General features: G+C 42.7%; 2 protein-coding genes across 2 annotated transcripts in view; one reads left to right on the top strand and one right to left on the bottom strand.

Moving 5' to 3' along the window:
* wnt5b (wingless-type MMTV integration site family, member 5b) overlaps positions 1-22,145 on the top strand; it is a 76,538-nt gene that overhangs the window by 24,854 nt on the left and 29,539 nt on the right. The window lies entirely within an intron of this gene.
* Positions 15,178-19,066, bottom strand: fbxl14b (F-box and leucine-rich repeat protein 14b). Its single transcript, XM_058624072.1, has one exon. It carries the CDS (start codon positions 18,352-18,354, stop codon positions 17,152-17,154), a length of 1,203 nt encoding a protein of 400 aa, XP_058480055.1. The 5' UTR covers positions 18,355-19,066; the 3' UTR covers positions 15,178-17,151.

Here is a 22,145-nt window from a genome sequence, read left to right as displayed (position 1 = left end):
GAAAAACACACGAGGAAAAGCAATAACAACAGACAAAGACTTTAATAAAGAGATTTTTAAAGAAATATTTAACAATTTCCCGAGTTCTAAACGACCAGAATTTAAAATATGACATTAAAACCTCCTAGATGTACAATGTAACACAGAATACCGTCATAAAACCGTCACAAATTCTTCAAATTTAAGGCTGTACAGTACTTTGATTTTGATAAACATTTGTTGTACTGTCAATTAAGTTTTTTTTAAGCTTTTAAGCCAGAAAGAGAACAAAAACATGGAACTCCACTGACCATTGAATTGTTGCTCAAACCACAGAATACATTGTTATTTTTGGCTGAACAATCCCAGACTCCTAAAACACAAAGATAAACTCCACTGTCTGAACCCATATTGTCCTTGTGTTTGTCCTTAGCATCACGTCGCTTTGCACATTTATTTATTTAAGCTCCTCCGTGCACCATCCCCGCTCTCGTGTTGCGCCGAAGCAGTGGCAGCTGAAGTGCCTTGCTCGAGGGCACGGCGGCAGTAGCTGGAGAGGGAAAGGAGAGTAAAGTTTCCCTTCGTTTGCCAGCAGCCGTCCGGTGAAATGGCACGAAATGGCACGACGTTCACCTTTAGGCGACCACTGCCCCTGACATATACTGTATATTCAAGCACAAGCAGCCTTCAGCCACACACACACACACACGCACACGCACAGGGTCGTGTGGCCACACACCATGTGTACGAGCCAGATTTGGCTCCGTCCTCATGTCTGCCATACGGTTGATTCCTCCCTGCTGCGCACACCCTGCAGGCCAAACACACCGCACTCTGCGTGTGTGTCTGTTTGTGTGTGTGTGAGAGGGGGAGAGAGAGAGAGAGAGAGAGAGAGAGAGAGAGAGAGAGAAAGGAAGGAGAAGGAAAATAGATCCTAACTAATCAGAAGACTTCATTTTACAGTTCTTTGTGAGGACAATTCAACAATACAACTACAGTGGATGGATGCATTGCATCATACAGGTGCATCATTTTGTATTTCCTTATTGCCGTGTGATTTTATAGGACATTTGAATTGATTTGAATTATTTCTGATTGTGGGGAAACTGTGTGAACACTATGAGAGAAATTCGAACAAATGTTACGTTAAACATGTTTTATACTGTTCAAATTACAAATTTAACACGGAAAATCTGGTGTTCGTGTACCACGTGTAAGTTTTTCCTTCATTTTAAATTGTTAACACACTATTTTAACATGCATTAATTGTAAATAACTGCCGGATAATGAACGTTATTCAGTTAAATGGGCAAAATCACTTACTCACAGCACATTTTATGGCTCTTTGTATGGTTAATATAAGCAAAAAGGTGTTAAAGGGTTAACTTATATTGCCAATTTGGATAAAAGAGTAAAATGATTGAGGAGATTCAAAGTGCAATTGTATGTCTCTATAATAAGACACGGGCGGACTGAACGTGCTGTGTGTGTGTGTGTGTGTGTGTGTGTGTGTGTGTGAACACATCTGCGTAGGCAGACACAAAATGCAGTATCAACAGAAACCACGTGTATTTTTCAAAATGTACAATGCGTGCGAATCTTTGCGTAGGCAAAAGAAAGACAGCGAGGCGCGCCGGGAAAAAGGCTCGAGAAAGCAAAATCAAGATGCTAAGATACACAAATGTGGAAGAGAGAGTGAGAGAAAGGGGGGAGGAGGAGGAGGACGAGGAGGAGGAGGAGAGGAGGAGGGTGGGAGTGGATAGACAGCAGTCTCTGTGAACCTGCATAGACAAGCTCAGTCAGGCTGCTTTGGTGAGAGAGAGAGAGGAAAAGCGAGGATGTTTTGACAGCTCGGAGCCATCACAGCAGTGGAAGGCAGGCTCTATGTGTGTGTGTGTGTGTGTGGGTGCAGGTATTTGTGTGTCTATGTGCACGTACTGTATTTGTGTGTGTGTGTGTGTGTGTTTGTGTGCGTGTGCACACAAAAGACGAAAGGAAGAGACAGACAGTGACGTTTCTTCTGAATCAGAGACAGAGGAGGAAAAAAGGAAGAGTAGCACAGAGCTCCGGTGAAGGACTTTTATACATATATATATATATATATATATATATATATATATATATATATATATATATATATATATATATACAAGAGAGACAGTATCTGTGTGTGTGGTGGTGTGTAGAATTGTGGGTATACATATTGATATGTGTCAGGGGCGCCTGCCACAGGTCCCATCATGCATCACTCTGGTTCATGACAAGTAAAAACCTCCTCATTAATGAGCCGTTGATGAGCGAGACAGTGTGTGTGTGTGTGTGTGTGTGTGTGTGTCCAGACTGTCTCACATGCTGTCTTCACAAACAAAGCCAGAACAAGCATATACTGTATATAATCTCCATCAGCTCGGCACAGTCGCTCAGAGAAGTGTCCTGAACTAACAGCAGCTCAGGAGCAGTCGCAGGCGAGAGCTGAGGTGTCTTGCTCAAAGGCACCTTGACACGACTGTATAAGTAGTTGTCTTCGTTGCATTCGAACAAAGACAGTCTACACTTTCCCAGTCAGTCTTAAGTGCAGCACTACTGACCCTACAGTCACAAACCTGCTTCTTTAATTGTTATTTACAGACTACAGATACAGCGTGATCAGAACATCATACAATTTCAAAATGCTTGGGGAGTCGTCCTTCAACTTGAAGGTTGTGGGTTCGTCTCCCAGCTACATGCCGACGTATCCTTAGGTAAGACACTCAACCCCACGTTGTGTATGAGCGACGACTGTGCGTAGCGTGACGTTGTACCCGTGCGCCGACAATGACATCACACGTGACACACCAGACAACAACAGAGGACATCCAGAAGCTCTTGTTTTGTCTGTGTCAAGTTCTGTATGAGAATAGACTGCGGGCGTGGAAGAAAGCGTAAGTGTAAAATGCAGTTGTTTGTGACATTTTAGCTAAAAAAAAACCTTTTGGAAAATAGCTGTAGACTTATTTTATGATTAAACATGTGATTCAAGACTCAAAAAAAGAGACTTAAATGGTTATCCTCTGTGGCTTTGGGACACCGACCAGCTACATGCATTGTTAAATAAAATATTGATTTCATCAGCATATGTAGTTAACTGCTATTTCATTAAAAATCAAACCCTGATCTCTGTAGTGTTTCATAGATGCAGTTTACTGTGAAACATTGAACAGAGAAACACACAGGTACACATGAGCACACACTCGTAAATGTTTGCTGTTTGAATGAAAAGGGTGTGTGCTCTTGTATTTGTGGCTTTGTGAGGACCGAGAAAAAACCCACAATGAACCGTACAGAGTGAGGACATTTTGGCTGCTCTTTAAAGGGCTTTTCCAGGGTTAAGACCTGGTTTTACAGGGTAAGGCTAAGGGATTTAGTTAGGGAATGCATTATGGCGATGTGGGTCCTCACAAACATGTGTGTGTGTGTGTGTGTGTGTGTGCGTGTCATAGAGGATGATTGTCATTGTCAAGAGGCCAAATGATTGTATTTTAGAATAGTTTTGTGTGTGTAATTGTGTGTGAATGCTTGCATGTGTGTTAACAATGTACCGGCATGTCCTCCGTGTCAAAACCCAGCTAAATAAAGTGAACCATGCTACGTGTGTGTGTGTGTGTGTGTGTGTGTGTGTGTGTGTGTGTGTGTGTGTGAGTGTGTGTATGTACCTGTGTGTGTGTGTGTGCCAGGCCAGATCAATATGAACTAATCAATAGGAGAAGACAGCTAGAAGGACCTTGGGGACGGCAGATACACACCTAGTGTACACACACACACACACACACACACACAGAGCTCCTTCTTTGTATTCAACCCTGAGCTTCTTTCTTTATCTTCACCTCCTATGTCTCTTTCACCGAGCCTCTGCCCATTTCTCTGTCCGTCTCTTCTTAAAATCTCTCCTGCACAAACTCATCAATTATCAAATGCTTTGCTTTTACAGAGTCGAGGCTACAAACACTCACACACACCATATATCACTGCCTCATTTTCTGTTTTTCTTCCTCCGTCATTCCTTTCAAGTCACTGGTTTATTTTTGTTTTTTTGTTATTTAATATCGTATGAAGGCCGTTTGCGTCGACGTCTTCGCTGCGTTGAATCAGAGACGATGTAAAGACAGAAGTCGTCCACGTCTCTCGCAGCTCGGCATTAGAGCCACGCTGGGTTTGAGTCGCAAAACAAACCTGGTGCTGCAGGTTTTTTCAAGTCTGATCACATCTGTGGAAAAGATGAGGTGTGTGTGCCACTCACAGCCGGGCAGAGCCGACTGCTGGCACACACACACACACACACGCACACACACACACACACACACACACACACACACCTGCGTTCAGACTTCAGACATGTGACTGCACTCTCAAAATATTCATCTCAAATAAAAAAAAATAAAAAAAATGAAAGGAAACAAAGAAAGGATATAAATACTTTTCTTTTCATTCTTGTTTGGTTCATGTGTGAGTCAGCATAAGAGTAAACACACTGGCTATTCTCTATAACTCTATTTTTGTTTGTACTTATTTGTTTGAATGTTGGTGTTTAAATGTTACAGAAGAGTAAAAAATAAATAAAATAAAATAAAACAGCACAAATTCTGAGAAAAATGAGAATTCTGACGTGTTCTTTAATCGCAGAATTATGAGAAAAAGTCAGACTTCTTAGATTAAAGTCAGAATTCTGAGATTAAAGAAAATGTCAGAATTCTTAGATTATAGTCAGAATTCTGAGATGAAAGAAAAAGCCAGAATTCTGAGTTTAAAGAAAAAGTCAGAATTCTGTGAAAAAGTCAGAATTCTGTGAAAAAGTCAGACTTCTTAGATTAATGTCAGAATTCTGAGAAAACAGAATTCTGAGTTTAAAAAAAAGTTGGAATTCTGAGATTAAAGTCAAATGATCTCAGACAATTTTTTTTACATGTGGCTCTAATATTAAAATATAATATTGTTCAACATATTTCAGTGCTGTATGCAGTTTATAAATGCCAACATAAGTTAATGTCTAAATGAACATCAAAACACAGCAATAAAATGTTAAGAATACTTTTACACATCTTTTACACATATACATATAAACTCTTCTCCGTGTCGTACATGCCTCACATTTCTGTATCTTAATCCTCTGCCACAGATTCCGTGCAGAACCTCCACACGGAAAACAAGCCAAAAACTAATTGGTTCGTCTGTGTGTGTTTTATTACAAGTGTGATTCAAGTTTTTTTGTTGTTTTTTTTTCTCCCCCAAATCCTCCGTTGGCAGCCTGGTTATCAGCATGCACACCAGAGCTTTAGTGGACACTCTGGGGATGAGGCACTTTCAGCTCAATTCACTCCACATGCAAATTGAAAGTAATTCATTTAGCGGGAGATAAAAGTGCTATTCTGTCTCAATAATGCCTTTAGAGAGTGAATATTAAATAACATTTTAGAAGGGATTTTCCGATGGCTTCAATGTCCAAATTCAGCTCATTTCCTCGAGTATAACTGCTCATAATTTCGGCCCCATCTATATGCTCCTGTCATTCAATGTTCACACGTAATTATAATCAATGTCAAACTTGGTCAGTCTGGGTTTCAGGCTGAATAAATGTATAGTGTAAACATACACATCATAAACATCATCATTTTATATTTTATATTCTTAAAACGGTGTGTTTATGATATTATTGGATAGAGCAGCGGCAGCATTGTTGACACCCTGACCACACGTTGTAAATATGAGCGCCAGTGTCGGTAGATGTCACCGTTTATGACGTGGACGTAAAAGTGACATAACACCGAGACACCCTTTCCCTTTCACAACATAAAATATTAGAAGGACCACTGTGCCGCTAAAGGTCCCATGTCCAACCTTTAGGAGTTTATTGCTGCCCCATAAATATTTTTATTTAAGTGTAAAATCGCTTTTAAAAAAAGAAAACGTATTAGTGGTTTTGTGTAGCCTCGGAATAAAACTTTTATATGCACTTTAGGTAATAGTGTTGATTTACAGCAGCCAAGGCAAACCATGGTCAGAGTGTGTGTTTCCTGTTTTTATGCACAAATGAAAACAAACAACTTCCTGTCTGATCTGCAGAGGACACTGTAGTTCCCTGATGTCCTCTGTTATGGAATATGACCAGTAGCTGTCACTAATGCTAATTCGGTTGGATGGATTGATACTGGAGCGTAGAGAAATAGATGCCATACAAACACTGCTGCTTTTAACGTTAATAGCACTTTAAGTTTAGACTATTGTTTTCCCTGTAAACATGTTTGATTTGTGAGTGGTACTGGTTAGCACTGTTGCCTTCGACCCGGTCGGGACACGGGCCTTCCTACATGGAGTTTGCGTGGGGTTTTCCTCCAGGTTCTCCTGTTTCCTCCCACAATCCCACAGGGTTAGGCAAAGAAGACGCTCTAAATTGACAACCCTCATGTGGAGGATGAAGCAGTAGAAGATGGGTGGAGATTTTTGAGGCCAGCTGTTCCATCAGTGATGGTTTTAATGAGAGAATCCAGCTTCATCCTCTATCACGTGTTTTTCCACCTGCTATTCTTTCCCCCAAACAATCCTCACATCTGCCCTCCTGAAGGATCGTCCTCGTTACCGCGGTGAAATCTCTCTGTTCCCATGCACAGTGTTTCCCTGATAAAAACCCAATTTGACTCTTGCTGCAGTTTCCTCCTTCTTCCCTTTTCTGCCCATTCAAACACACACTTTTTTTCCTCTTTGCAGAAAAGCATGACAAATGTTATACGGAGTAGAGAGAGAAAGGAGAAAGTTTCTCTTTATTGATGCTTGATTGACAAGCTGAACTGACAGGAAGGTTCAGAGAGACAGCAGAGAGGCGCCGACGCCGACTGAGCGTATATGCATTATGCACATATACAGTATCAATCACACGTACGCAGAGAAGACAAGCACACAGAAAACACACCACACCTCCCACGCTACCAAAACACTGCCTCACCTGACAAATTAGAATGCGTGCGAGCCTGCCACTTTTTGACATTGCAGCTATCTGTCACATTTCTGTCAGAGCTTCACACGGATTCACATGGAGACAAAGAAAAAGCCCAAAAAGAACCAAACATTCTACCCCCCAAACCGCCCCCGCCCCCCCCTCCCCCCTTTTCTCTCCCTGCTCATCCTCTTTCTCCGCCGGGTACTGTAGAGCGAAGCAGGCGTCGGGAGCGTAAGTCAACATTACATGCTGCATAATTTTTTTCAGTCTTGTGTTAAAAAAAAAAAAAGAAAATGTTCTTCAGCAACATCCCAGGTTTGATTGTGAATAATTCCTCTGGATTCTGACAGTCGGGGACGTTTAAATAACATGAGACAAAAACAAATGGTTTTGTGAATCCGACAAAAAAAACTGACTCTGACTGAGATTGCACAGTGTCACATACAGTAGCTCACGGCTGGATTAACACGTAATGTCACTGAGAGTCAAATGACTACAGATTCGGACTCTATAGCAATAATAATAAAAAAACAGCGACAAAAATGTGGCTTAATTATAATTAGTTAATTTTGCACACTCACCTATTAGTGATTGTGAATTTGACCTTTGCATTTAACCCACAGGAGGAGGAGCAGTGGGCAGCACTTGGGGGAGGGGCACAACGGGGATTGGATGCCTTGCTCAGGGGGCATCCCAGTCCTTGACTGATTACAAGCCCATTTCCTTTCCTCTTGGCCATGGGCTGCCCGTAAATTCTGGCCGGTTCATTTTTGGGACTGACAAGGAGACCGATTTAATGCTCTGCCGTTACACAATTTAATATTTTAAAGTTCATAGATGGAAGGCTTGGAATGGCACTGAACTTGCTAATTATTAGATGCAAGCTGAACCAGAAACCGGCAAAAAGGGGCCTATTGCCACCTCGCAGTAACATAATTGAACACAAGGGCTTGCATACTGGGACAAATGCCACTTTTGGTGTAACTGAATCATTAGAATCAGTTCATCAAAAAGATTTGTTCCCAGAATCGTTCAGTACTTCCTGAATGAGCGGAGCACAGACTCGGCGTCTGACACAGTCACTGGCTCCATATTTTAGACATTTACGTGCTAAATGTTGGAGATTTTTAAGTCTTTTAAACTGATCTGAACTGATGATTCTGCATTTTTCAGTTTGATTCTTGCGTCGGACGTCTTACTCACACATAGTGTCACCCTCAGCTCACTAAAAACCTCGTCAGAGCAGGCACTAAAAAAAAAAATACCAGGTACGATCACAAATGGAAAAGTGCCGAGGTGAGTCAAGTCATGCCGGGACCATGTCATGGAAAAGCTGCAGAACACAGTCGTCCAATTAAATCAAAGCTTCAATGAACTGCACCTGGAAATGTAGCGTAAAAGGACCTAGCGTGGCTAATGCTAGGTGTATGAGATATCACACGGATCACATAAAAGCACAAACACGGAAGGGAAAGACTCAAATGATCTCTAGCTGCTTAATTCTGATAACAGCGTAACAATCTCTCTGAAAAAAATGGTTGATATCTGCATTTGTTGCCAAATGAGCAAAGAGCCTCGGGCGGTAAATGACCTGATAACAGCATGTGATGAATTAATGAACAGAGAAGCTGGAGTGCAAAGTCCCTGAGTCTGGATGCGAATAAACAGCAAAGCAGCACAGCAACAGTAACATTTTAAATATATTATACTTATGTAAATGTGTTTTTATTCTATACTGTATGTTTAAAACTGAATATGTGGGCTTTGTGCTGCTGTCAGAAGTGTACCACAGATTTTCATCAATTGGTGGATTGTAATCGTATTTATTCATGATACCATGAGTCAATGTATCACGCAGACACTTAAGTGATGTCCTGACTTTTCCAGAAAGTTAAGTTTCAGTAACTTTTCATAAAAAAAAACCTCTCAGGGTGAAGTGTAAGAGTTATGATCGCTCAAATAATCCATACAGCAGGTCAAATGCTCTAAATGTTTCCCTAATTAATCTATGATATAGTATACAACAAATACCAGCTATTCCAATCCGATTATGTAATATTCCTATTGTTATTTTGAGCATATTAGCACAGTAACCTTTCGCTCTTTTGTCAAATTACATCCAAACAGGCAACAATTAAACTTGTTTAGATTTTTATTTATAAACATAATCAATAACTCACTAACACATCAGGCGACGTCCGCGTTTCCTCCCTTTGCTTTAAAGTTATACTTTTTTTCTTTTTCTTAAGTGGAAAGAGTTACTTTTTTGACCTTCGTCTAAATTCCTACCTTCGTAGAATAGCGGCTCATTACTGTGTGAGGAATGTGCAGCAGAGGTGTGTGTGTGTGTGTGTGTGTGCGTGTGTGTGTGCGTGTGTGTGCGTATTTGGTAAAATAATTAGCTGGTCTGCTGGGCAGTAACGTATAAGACAGGCAGTCGCAAGATTGTTGAATAAACTTCTAATGTGTGTGTTTATATGTGTGTGTGTGTGTGTGTGACACTGAGTGTGTGTCTGTTGTAGGTAAGATTTCTGCACAAAATGTGTGTGTGTGTGTGTGTGTGCCCAGACGGTATTTTAACATGGGTAGCAGACTTCTAGCAGCCCACAGTTAAACAGTGACTCACAGATCCCTCCCTCTCTCTCTCCCTCTCTCTCTCTTTCTCTCTTTCTTTCTCTCCTCTGTTTCTTTCTGGGTTGCTTTTCTCTTCTTTCTTTCTTTCATTTTTTTTTTTTTTACTGTTTCCCCTGATTTTCTGCCATTCTTTTAGTGCCTCACCTCCCTCTCCCTCCCTCTCTCTCTCTCTCTCTCTCTCTCTCTCCCTCTTACTCTCTCTCTCTCTCCCTCTCTCTCTCTGCCTTCAGGTTGGGTGCTGACTGCAGCAAACTTCAGGCCAGAGCCACTGTTTCCCTCCTCTGCTCCTCCCCTCACACTTTTTCTGCCTCAGCCATAAACCCAGTAAGTTAAAGTTCCTCATCTACATCGTGGAATTATGTTATGTTTCTCCTGAATAATTAGAGTTTATACTTCCCTTGGCAAATTGTTTCTATGATTTTTTTAGTAGCTTTTGTGAAGATGAAAATGCAGTAACACATTCATGCAGGGAGAAAATAAGATAAGACCCTGAATTATGACTTTTTACTATTGTCCAGCTCTGATTTCATAAGATAATATAAGATAAGATCCTTTATTAGTCCCACAGTGGGGACATTTACATTGTCACAGCAGCAAAGACAGTAAAGAAAAAGACAATAAATAATAAACATGCAGTACAAAAGTACAATATGCAAAGTTATTAACAATAAGACTATAAAAAGTTAAAATAGAATGTACATTATAGACAGTTTCCAGAAGATATACAGTATGGGCTTGATATTTACAGAAGGTAATGGGGTTTTAACCCTTTAACACCCAAGTGTTTGTTTGTTTGCTTATTTTAACCCTTAAAGGGCCAGAAAATGTCTTGTGAGTAAGTGCTTTTGCCCATTTTTCCAAAATATCGTTCAATATCTGGCAGTTACTGCATGTTAAAATAGTTTTATTGAGAAAAAACACTGCAGTTTTACACGAACACCAGATTTGGGGTGTTCAGTTTGAAGTTTGAACAGTTTAAAACACATTTAAAGTAACATTTGTTTGAGTCTTTTGTCTCAAAGTCCAAAAACAGGCCAAATAAACCAATAAATAAACTGATACGCCGGCTTCCTGCAACAGCGAGTGCAATTACCCTAACAACCACGCGTTGGCTTTGACGTGCAACTTCTCAGCTTTCAAAAAACATCGGAATTTTTCCGATAGCACAAATAGTTGCGTAATTACGGTAAATCAAATCAGTAGCAACACCAAATGAGCTGCTGATGTTTAAAAAAAAAGTTTCTCAACACATGCGTGCACACACAAACACACACACACACACACACACACACACGTGCACGGCCCCGGGGGCCCCCGGGACTTCAAAGAGCCGTCTACTGTACCTCAGCGACACCTCAACACCAGGTGCCACTGAGAGGAGGATGGTTGGAGGGAGGGTGGAAATGGAAATAGTGAGAAGGGCAAGAAGGGAGAGAGATAAGAGGGACAAGGGAGGGTGTACGTTAAAAGACAGGAAGAAATAACATTTTGGGTGGATGGAGAGACGGAGGGGAGGGGAGGGGGGTGCAGAAACAAGGAGAGAGAGAACAAGAGTGGGAAGGAGACAGGTACACATGAAGACACAGGAAGGAAACAAAGGAAACGGAGCTTCAAAAGAAGGAAGAAATAGGGTTTTTTTGTGAAGAAGAAAAAAACCACCAACAACAACAACAACAGGGATGAAAGCTGACCCACAGACAAGCGGAGACCACAACAGGCCAGGAGAGACAGACAGATGGACGGACAGACCGACTGACAGACAACACGGCAGACACGGAGTCGTTGCAGCCAAAGACAGAGACAGAGATGTGTGTGTGTGTGTGTGTGTGTGGGGGGGGGGGGGGGGGGCAGTAACACTCTGCTGCTAATACCCCCCGCTGCTTTGTTGTGAAGAACCCCAGTTCCCCCCTTCTAACAGTGAACTGCTCCTTTAATGATGGCAGTAAAACACACTCGTCACAGTTCAACTTTTACAACACACCGACCTTACACACACACACACACACACACTCACACACACACACACACACACAGACACGCACACACTCACAAACCAAAGTTCAAATGCAAAAGTAGCATAATAATATGAAAGGGTTTTGTCAGAGAACCGTACGGAGCAAACATGTGGGCCTTTGTCTAATTTGGGAGCACGTACATGCTTTTGAATGAACTTGTTTAGAAGCTGTCAGTCACGTCGACAGGCAGAGAGAGAGAGAGACAGGGAGAGAGAGGGAGAGAGAGAGAGTCGCGCTGGAAGAAAAGACATAATTCTTAACATAAAGCCATTTGGTGACTGCTTTGATCCCCAGCTGCCTCACAGTTACACACACGGAAACCTTTGAGTTATGCAGGAGACGAGAAGTGAACCCGACCTGGCAGAGTCAGTCTGTCGTGGTGTGAGTACAGCGTCTGCTTTCAGTCTCAACCGTAGGTGCTAGATTTCTTATTTTATTCTTTTATGTCACCTTTATTTAACCAGGTAGAACCTCCTTTTTTAAGACGTCATATAATATAGAGGTTACAAACAATAATGCAATAACGTAATTGTCATAATAAAAGCATAAAAAGATCTTTTTAACAGTGTTTTTAAATGGAAACCCACTGAGAGATATATGATCGACGAATGAATCAGCTTTATTTTATGCATCTTGTTTATTCACATAAATCTGAAGTAAAGTTCTGTGAAGTGTTTTGGCGACCCTCAGTGCAACCCTTTTGTGTCTCTGCGACTGACTGATCGACTGAGTTCTTTTGTCAGTGCCATGACTCATCGGTCCTGCATGTTAAACGCCAGATTTTAGTCGGATTAAGACCGTCATTTTAGTTCTCTCATTGTCCAAATTAAACTGAACTAGTCTTAGTAGGACTACCTGGATAATGCAATTCATAGTCTGATTATGCCGCTTAGTCGGACTGGAGTCAGACTTCTGCACAAGCACCACAAAGTCACAGATATAATTTGACAGATATATCATTTATCATTAGTCTGGACGGACAGAAAAGTAGTGTTTTGAAACACAGTTACCTGCATTCACTCTCATGTTGAGCTCAAAACACAAATGCTCCTTCTTTACCCTCGTTGTTCCTCGACCAATCCAATTCAATCCAACTTTATTTGTAAAGCACTTTAAAACAACCACAGTGGACCAACACAGCATAATAAACAAAAAGGCACGGAGGCTCACACGAGGCAATGAGATACATCTACAGGAACTAAAATGAATTAAAGGACAGAAAAAATGTGGATTAAAGTAACAGCCAGACAATAAACCACGATAAAAACAGGTCAAATAAAAACAAAATAAAATAGAAATAGCATCAATAACTCAAACAGTGTCAAGCTTGATGTCTTATGTGCAAAGGCAACAGTGTCAGTGTTTTAGCGTCTGATCACAGCACTGAGACGACGTAGCGCTCAAACACTCTGTAGCCAAACTCCACAGCCTAAATCACACTCAGACAAAATGCAAATTGGGACTGCAGCTTATATATTAATGGCCGAGTTTGCATTCACCTCACAGTGTAACTGATTCATGCTTTTTTTTCTCTTTCTTTTTTTTTAAATGAGAGAGCGGGTGCTCTGCATGTGGCCTGCTGCACCTCCAAGGACTCACAAATATAAACACTCATGCAGGCAAGGTGACCGTATGTAAAAAAGAAACACGACAGGCCTCCGGCCTTGCCGAAGTGTCCTTGAGCAACGGGCCCCCGAAAGCGCGCGCACACATCCAGTGGTGCTGTGCTGTAGCCGAGTGTGACCTTTGACCTCCCGATGCAAGGAGAGCAGACAAAAAGAGCTTTTCCCTGAGGGGATTAATAAGGTATCACATTATCATTTGAATGCGGCCGATTGTATCGATGTCAGGCTACATTTCAGCCCGCAGACCTTTTCTTATAGAAGCGCGTGATGCGACGATGTCACGCTAACCGTCCTGTATCTGTCGCGGAGAGGACTGCACACCCCGAAATGTCAAATGATAAAGAAACAATCTGCTATGTCGCACGCCCCGCCCCCCCGCCCCCCCCCCCCAACACAACCTCTTTTATTCATTTATCGTATTCACGCTCCAATTTTCTTACGTCACACCTCTTTGCTCCTTTGGTTGCCTCACTGCAGCTTTCAGGATTAAAGAAAAACAAACGCTGTCAGTTGACGTTTTAAGACAAAAATGAATAACCATACTGAGTCTAGTGGTATTTTTCTTTTTGGTTTCATAAACCGATTTTAGACATTTCTGCTGGGGGGGGCGGGGGTAGGGGGGCGGGGGGAGGTAGGAAGTGTCTCAAAATGCCACAGAGAAATTGTTCACATCTCAGTGAGCACCCGTTGCAGTGTTATTGCACAAGACCAAAGGCCAGTTAAAGCAAACTTAAGAAATAGCAAACACTGACATTCTCTCTCTCTCTCTCTGTCCCTGTGGTCAACAATCCCTCTGCTGGCCTTTATCCCTGAATCCCCATGGACAGAGAGTCAGAAGAGGGAGAATGCTTAAACGCTTTGAATGATGGTGTGGAATGCTAAAAAGAAATGAGAGGGAGAGAGGGAGAGAGAGAGGGGGAGAGATGGTGGAGGGAGGGGGGGGAGCAAGGAGAAAGAGGGTGGGCTCTCTCTCTCTCTACTGCCTGGTCTAAGATCTGGTATGCGTGACTGCACAAGAGGAGGAGAAAGAGGAAAAGAAGGAAAAAAAAAATCCCCCCACCACAACCTGCCTTCCTAACTTCTAAAGACAGACAATGGCCACTGACCGGCCTGGCAACCCTCCTCTCCCTCCCTGTGTGTGTGTGTGTGTGTGTGCGTGTTGTGCGCTGTGTCACTTCACACACAGAACACGTCCTGATGGAAGGCAGAGAGAGAGAGAGAGGGGAGGGAAATCTGCTCTAACCAACTTTGGCTCTCATTACTCGGCACATGCAGCTGCCCAGATGCAGCCTCTCTCTCTCTCTGCCACATGTGACAGAAAACGCCAGCGAAAAACACAGAGCCCCGAAACTAAAGCCATAAAACCTGCAATTTAAACTTTGAAAATCCTCCACACAAAGCCGTGACCCCCCGCACTCCCCCCTCCAACTCACCAGTTTGATTTGAACCCCCACTCCCTCACCACCACCACCACCACCTCCTCCTCCATTTTTTGTTGTTGCATTTGAGGATTTAAAAATATAATACCCAGCTGCAGCTTCCTACAATAAACACCTCGTGATAATTAATTACACAGACACTGCAGCCAAATCAAGACAGCAAGCATCCATTTTATATTTCCTTGTAAATAATTTAACAACATAACAGATTTTTTTACCCCCCCCCCCTTTTTTCTTCAGCAGCAACTCAGCTCTGATCTGGGACAATACTAGTGTGGAACGTGTGGGTGGATATTATTATTAACAGCAAGGCATTAATATGAAAATCCCTTATTTTATGGACAAGGCCACAGCTTTACTGGCTGCATTTGTTGAATAAACAATGTCAAATTGCCTTTATAGAAACCAATATCTCTCACACTCTTGTTAAAACACAATTACACAAACAGAGATGACAAAACAAAACAAGTGCCACATACACACACACACACACAAAAAAAGTAGTCCACACCGCTGTCTTTCTTTTATTATATAAATATCTTTAATTGTTTTAACCGTAAGAATATAAAACAATTTAATTTGGGGATTCTGCATTTCTTCTTCTTCCTTCTTTACAAACACATAATATACAGTACATCATTTTATTTCCAAAACACACACACACACGCACACACGCAGCTTTTTCAGCAGGAACGCACAACTGTATATTAATTTTTCTAGCAGGTCATTTGCATTACATTAACAACACACAGGCCTCTGTGTGCACGCGTGTGTGTGTGTGTGTGTGTGTGTGTGTGTGTGCATGTGTGTGTGTGCGTGAAAGAGGGGGAGAGAGTAAGAGAGAGAGAGAGAGAGAGAGAGACATTCCGCTTGTAACCCGAGACGGAGGCGAGAGAAAAGAGAAAAAAGAAAATAATCGATTGCTCCTACTTCTAAGCATGTCTCAAAATGGATTCAGGGTGTTTGAATTCAGGGAGAAAAGAGAGAGATAAAGAAAAAGGAGGAGGAAACATGTCAACCCCCCCTTACCCCTCTTACCCCTCACCCCCCCCCTTCTCTCTGGAGCAACATGAATATGAAGGTGTTGGCATTAACATGAGGAGGAGGGGGGGAAACAACATACAGCAGACCCTGATTTGTTTTGGACCACTAAAGGGAATAAGACATAGAAATCACTTCAATTTGAAGTACGACGCTCTGAATGACGTCAAACGGACGTGTATTTCCACCACAAAACAACACTGAGCGTTCCCACCACGCGCCACGCTAATATCGTGTCTGATAACGGCCCGATCGTGCCAATTAAATCCTGTATTACACCGCTATAATGTTCCTTCTCCCCTCTACAGTGTTGTTATGTAAGGACTGTTTCTCATCAGTCTCACGCGGGCTGATAGTCTTGTCTCCTTCATACTGGTTCAAACCCTGAATGCAACGCACGTCTAATAAAAAGGACTTTAATGTTGGACTTTAAGGAAAGAAAAATGATAATAACGATCATTGTTGTTTTTGCATAAAGCGTCATCCTCGTGTGATTGGACAACATCGCGTACACTTCCCTTCTCCGTCTCTCTCTCTCTCTCCAGGAAATTGTTGCTGTTTAGGGGGATAAATTAACAAAGGTAGTTAGATCGTGTCCTGGTCTCCTTTCTCCAGCTCTGCTCCATGGAGGGAAGGAGGGAGGGAGGGAATGGGGGAGGGGGGGAGGGGGCAGACACAGTCCCTTTAGGCACATTTTCTCCCAGTCTCTCATTCTCACTTTCCCCCTTCCTTTTTTGTTTTTTTTTAACAGTATACACCCTTTGAAAACAACCACATACGAGGTAGCCAAATGTTATTTTTGTGTTTTTTTTGTTTTAGGCGTGATGGCTGTAGCGAAGATCCACACTCACTGTAAAAAATTAAAGTCTCACACTCAAGTTTTTGAAAGAAAAACCAAACTCTTAACTTTGCCTTAAATCGGTCACTTTTGGATGCAGGTTCACTTGTTTTTAGATCGTCGCTACGTGGAAGCAAGTGTCAGTAAACGCAGCAGATTATTCGCACGTGTGCAGAGAGCGACACCGCGTTGAAGTTATTAATCCAGCCCGGTGTTGGAAAATTTGGTGCGACGTTTAAAAAAAAAACTCAATATGTGGTTAAGAAATAAATGCTAACATGGATTTTTACAAGAAAAAAAAAGCAGTTTTTGTTTTTTTTATTTCTCCCTATTAGAATATTAAGTCATAGCAAACACTCGTGTAGATCCTGCACGGCAAACTGAAAGGAAAATATTTTGACAGAACATTCTGGCAACATGGGAGAAGCGCACCTTTAACAGTGCAGGGGGAAAAGAAGGGTTCTCCCTCTCTTTTCAAATCAGAAAAATAGTTTTCCCACCCGTCCACAGTTCCCCTTCTCCTGCCCCTCTGTCCCCCTTTAAAAACAAAAAAAACAAGGAAAAAGAGAACACACACACACACGCGCACGCACACACAAAACAACATTTCCAATCACCTCACTTTCTCACTCTCTGTCATCTGCCAGAGTCCCAGGTTCAATACTTTAAGGCAGGGGAGCTGTGTGATCCTCTCCAGTCCCCTTTTGGTGATCTTGGTACATCCATACAGGTCAATGCCTGCCAGCTGGGTCAGGTGGTCCGCTATGAGCTCCAGCCCTTTGTCCGTTATACGCACGCACTGTCCGATGTTCAGGGTCCTCAGCTCGTGCATCTGTCTCACCATGCGGTTTATCCCGTCATCCGAGATGTGACACGAGCACAGGGACAGCGACTTGAGCTGGTACAGCCCTTGGGCGATGTACGCCAGGGTCTGGTCCCCTATCTTGTCACAGAAGGAAACGTCAAGTCCGGAGAGTCTCAGGGTTCCCATGGCGAGGTGCATGGTCCCCGTGTCACTGATGTTGTCACAGGACCGCAGGTTGAGGCTCCACAGGGAGGCCATGTGGGAGAGGTGGATCATCCCTGCGTCTGAGATCCCCCCACAGAAGCTCAGGTTCAGGACCCGCAGCTTGGTCAGCCCCTTGGAAATGTGCTTGAGTGACAGGTCCGTCAGTTTCTGACAGTCCTGCAGAGTCAGGTACTCCAGGTTCAGGCAGCCCTCTGCCGCGCTGCGGGTCATGCCCGCCAGATGTCCAATCCCCACGTCCGAGACATGCCGGCAGGACCTCAGGTTGAGGCTCTTGAGCCTGTGCAGGCCCCAAGCTATGAGGAGAAGCCCAGTGTTGGTGATGTTGCTGCAGCCACCGAGCTCCAGCACCTCCAGGTTCTTCAGGTACTGAGCTATTCTGCCAAGGCTGGAGTCTGTGATCTGCTTGCACAGACTCAGGTTCAGAACCCTCAGTGATGGGATCTCCTGCACAAACGCGTGGCCCAGCCCGTTATCTGTGAGGTTGTAGCAGCCGGACAGGTTGAGGGACTCAATGTTGGGCATTCCTTGGATCACATAGCTCAAGCTGCGGCGCAGGGAGAGGATCTGGACCCTCCGGATGCCCCTGGCCTGGAGGCTGGGGAACAGGGAGGGATTGGCCCGGCGGAGGTGCAGCTTGGCCTCCACCCCCCTCCACACTGACTTGTGGTAGGATGCATCCCTCCAAGCGATGCACACTTGGGCCACCCTGCCTTTGTCCCTCACGTCCAGATAACTGAAAATCATGGCCAAAATTTCCGGGAAGAGGCACGAGATGTGCGTCTCCATTGTTTTTCAAAACCCAGGCATATAAGAATTAATACTCCTCACCTCCAAGGCTGAAAGAAAGAAGCCACTCAAACACCCACTTCTCTGGCAATAACGAAAAAAAAAAAAAAAAAAAAAAGTATCAACAGTCACAGTTATCCACAGAAGTAGAAGAAAAAACAAAAACAAGAAATAAGAGTTGTTAGTTTCTCTCTCTGTTTTCCTCTCTCTCCTATTGAACTGTGCAAAATCGATCCAACTCGCTCCAGTCCCACGTGATCCGGTCTGATTGCGCAGTAGGATTCAAAGGCATTAAAAAAATCCAAAAACAAAAAAAAGCGTTTATTCCAGCCTCAACCCCTCTCTCCGCCAAAAAGAAGAGGAGAGGGGGGGCGAAAGGAAGGAGGAGGAGTAGGAGAGGAGGAAAAGCGTCAATCCTTCCCCCTCTCTCTCCCTCTCTCAGGCGACGCTTCCTTGTATTATACCAACTAAAAGCCTCTCTCTCTCGGCCGAGCGCGGATCCAGATGGTCGTACATATCAGTATGAGAAAGTAAAAAAATAAATAAAATGAAATAAAATGAAAACTAGCCTAGCGCCACCTTTTAAATAACATCTCCATGGTAGAAAAGGGAACGGACGACAGAGCGAGGCTGCTTTTGTAGGCAGAGTGAGAGGGAGAGAGATATAGGGAGAGAGGGAGAGAGCGAGGGGCGTCCTGAGCTCAAAGCCTTTGTCTGCTCTTTTCAAACCGACTTGGCAGCGACCGCAGCACTGTGGCTGCACACGAGGGGTGGAGGTGCGCGGTAGTATTGATTACTCGTGTCATAAAAGCGCTTCTAAAGGACGGCATTGTACTATATTGACGCGAGAGTGTGAGCAACACACACAAAATGTGTATTTAATGTTTACGAAGCGACGCGGCGTGGCGTTAACTCGTCATGTCAGCGAGTTGTCACCCCTCCAGCCTCCGTGTCAGGCAGTTGGTTTGTCCCGCCTCAGCTGGAACGGTGCGAACTGTTTCCCTTGGAAACCAACTTCTTACAATTCAGTTCACTTTGGGCTTTAACCCTTTGAGCGGACCACACAGGAAACACGGCGCAGAAACACGCAGGAGAAGTTACACACGGCCTCCACATTTACAACTTATTTTATCTTTTAAGCAACGCTTTCGCCGAGTAGAAAAACAGTGGCACGTTTTAATGCAGCGTCTCTTTGTCTCGTTGACTCTCTGTGAGTTATATCTGCTCTTTTTACATCTACTTTACACAAGTTGTGAGAATATAAAATAACATGCATTCCAATAAAAGCAGGTTTTATGAACAATTTATTTTGATATTAAATTCATTTTGTCACAAAATGCTTAAAATCATTAAAAAAAGGAAACTTATAAACATTTCAGATATCATAGAGTGAGGGTTGAATACATGCATTAAAACAAAACAGCGCCTGAAAGAATCAATACTTTTTGTTATAAGTGGAAACTAAGTTAAAAAAAGTATTTTCTTTGCTTTCATTTTGAGATGTACATTTTATCATTTTTATTTTATTGAGTTTTGTTTCTTATATTAATATTATTATCCTCTACCATACAAAATGCTCTTCTGAAATACCTGCCAAATTATCACAGTATATATTTAGGTCTATAGGATTAAAATGTGTGTTAAATTGAATTTGTATGCGGATTATCGTGTAAATATTTATATTCAAGTTCTTCCCAAGGAAATGCATGATAATATTTCAGTCATACTGAAAGTTTAGCAAACGATATATTACTCCGATATACTGCAGATATTTACATACTTGCTCATTTAATGCAGAGAAAAGATAATTGTGTGGACCAACCTGAAACTTTCATCCCCTGCAGTGGGCCTCTCTCTTTCTCTGACCTCCTCAGTAGACTTGTGTGTTACTCAGTGGCCGCTTTATTAGGTACACCACCTACCACGCGACACACAGACATGGTCGAGACAACCTGCTACAGTCCAAACCGAGCATCAGAAGGAGGAAGAAACGTGATTAAACTGACTCTGACTGTCACATGGTCTGGCACCAACCAGACTGGGTTTTCAAACGATAGAAGGTTACGACACTCGTTACAACCAAGACACGAAGACCACCCGTCTTTGAAACACGCTGAATCTTTAAGCAGTTGCCACTACAGCAACTTTATTGGGTGTCATGTGTACCTAATAAAGTGGCTGTTGAGTGTATATTTGTATAGGCACAGACAGGAGAACATATGTCTGAACATATGTGGCATTTTGCATGAAAACACTATGTTTTTTATATGCTTGTGTCTCTCTGTTTTACTGTGTGTGTGTGTGTGTGTGTGTGCACGCGCGCGATAATCTGACAGGGGAGACGTTTGCTGGAACCAGTGGTGTGTGTCAAAGTGGTTTAGAGAGAGAGAGAGGGAGAGAGGGAACAGTAATCAGGTAAGGATAACAGCAAGGGAGAGGAGCTGCAGCAGAAACAGGCATTTTTACATGGAAGGAGGCAGCCGTGCACGACTGACAGCGACTCTTCTTTCCCACACTTCTTCCTCTCGTCCTCTCTGTTCTCTGTGAGGGATAAGAACTGATGCAGCGATCGTCGTGTCTGTCCGTTACTCCTCACACAAGTATCAGAAATACAGAGGCGGAAAGTAACGAGGTACATTTACTCGCGTTATTGTAATTGACTAGGTTTTTTGTGAACTTAAAATCTGTCATTTTACTTTTACTTACAGTAAGTGTGTTTTTTTTGGAAGTACTGTACGTCACACGTGCTACATTTGCATAAAAATTTTAAATTCACCCCCCACAAACTTTGGCAGTGAATGAAGAGGACAGGTGAATAATGAGGACAGGTGAGCGATGGGTACAGGTGAATCGATGATGAGGACAGGTGAATAATGAGGACAGGTAAATAATGAGGACAGGTGAACGATGAGGACAGGTGAATGTTGAGGACAGGACAGGTGAATGAACGATGAGGACAGGTGAATGAACGATGAGGACAGGTGAACGATGGTGACAGATGAATGTTGAGGACAGGACAGGTGAATGGTCGATGAGGACAGGTGAACGATGGTGACAGATGAATGTTGAGGACAGGACAGGTGAATGATGAAGACACGTGAATTATGAGGACAGGTGAATTGCGTGAGAAAGTGAAAGCATTTGTGACCTTTGACCCATGTTGACTGATACATTACGTGTTTACATTTGTAAAGTTTCGCTTTAAAATATGCCACAAGAAAAAACTTTGTTAAAAAAGTAACTTGTACTAAATTTTAATACATTTTTAGACCAGTACTTTTACTATATCAAAATAGCAGTACTTTTCCTTGAGTAGAATATGTCAGTACTCTTTCCACTTCTAAAGAAATATGACTATATATATATATATGTGTCTTATTAGAAATGGGGAACAGAATCTATGACGACCACAGCACGTTCAGCACGTTGGAGTCCACGTCCTCCTGGTTTTCCCTTCTGTCTCCTCTCTTCCTCTATAAGTGATGAGTCTAAAACATTGTCATTGTCAAATAAAACGACACATATTCCATTTATACAATATAAACAGCCTCATGTTAGGTGTTCTTGTGTAATCAGCGGCGGCCACACAGGTTCTCCCTCCAGCCATTATGTCATGTAAACATAGAATAGCTCCTTGTAGCCGGAGGGGACGCGGTCGTGACCACAACTCCTGACATCTTTCAGTAATCACAGGAATGACGCAGGGATGAGATGTGCAATAAATATGGTTTTGCTTTGTAATGGAAAAATTGTGAGGTCTTTATTCCTGCGCTAACCAGCAACTGCTAGAA

Source organism: Solea solea, chromosome 3, assembly GCF_958295425.1.
Source record: "Solea solea chromosome 3, fSolSol10.1, whole genome shotgun sequence".
Classification (NCBI taxonomy): domain Eukaryota; kingdom Metazoa; phylum Chordata; class Actinopteri; order Pleuronectiformes; family Soleidae; genus Solea; species Solea solea.
Note: the sequence above shows the minus strand (reverse complement) of the source record. Positions and strands in the feature narration are given on the sequence as shown.

Bases quoted from the DNA above. Each gene is read 5' to 3' on its own strand.
- fbxl14b (XM_058624072.1), bottom strand. From the start codon at position 18,354: ATGGAGACGCACATCTCGTGCCTCTTCCCGGAAATTTTGGCCATGATT.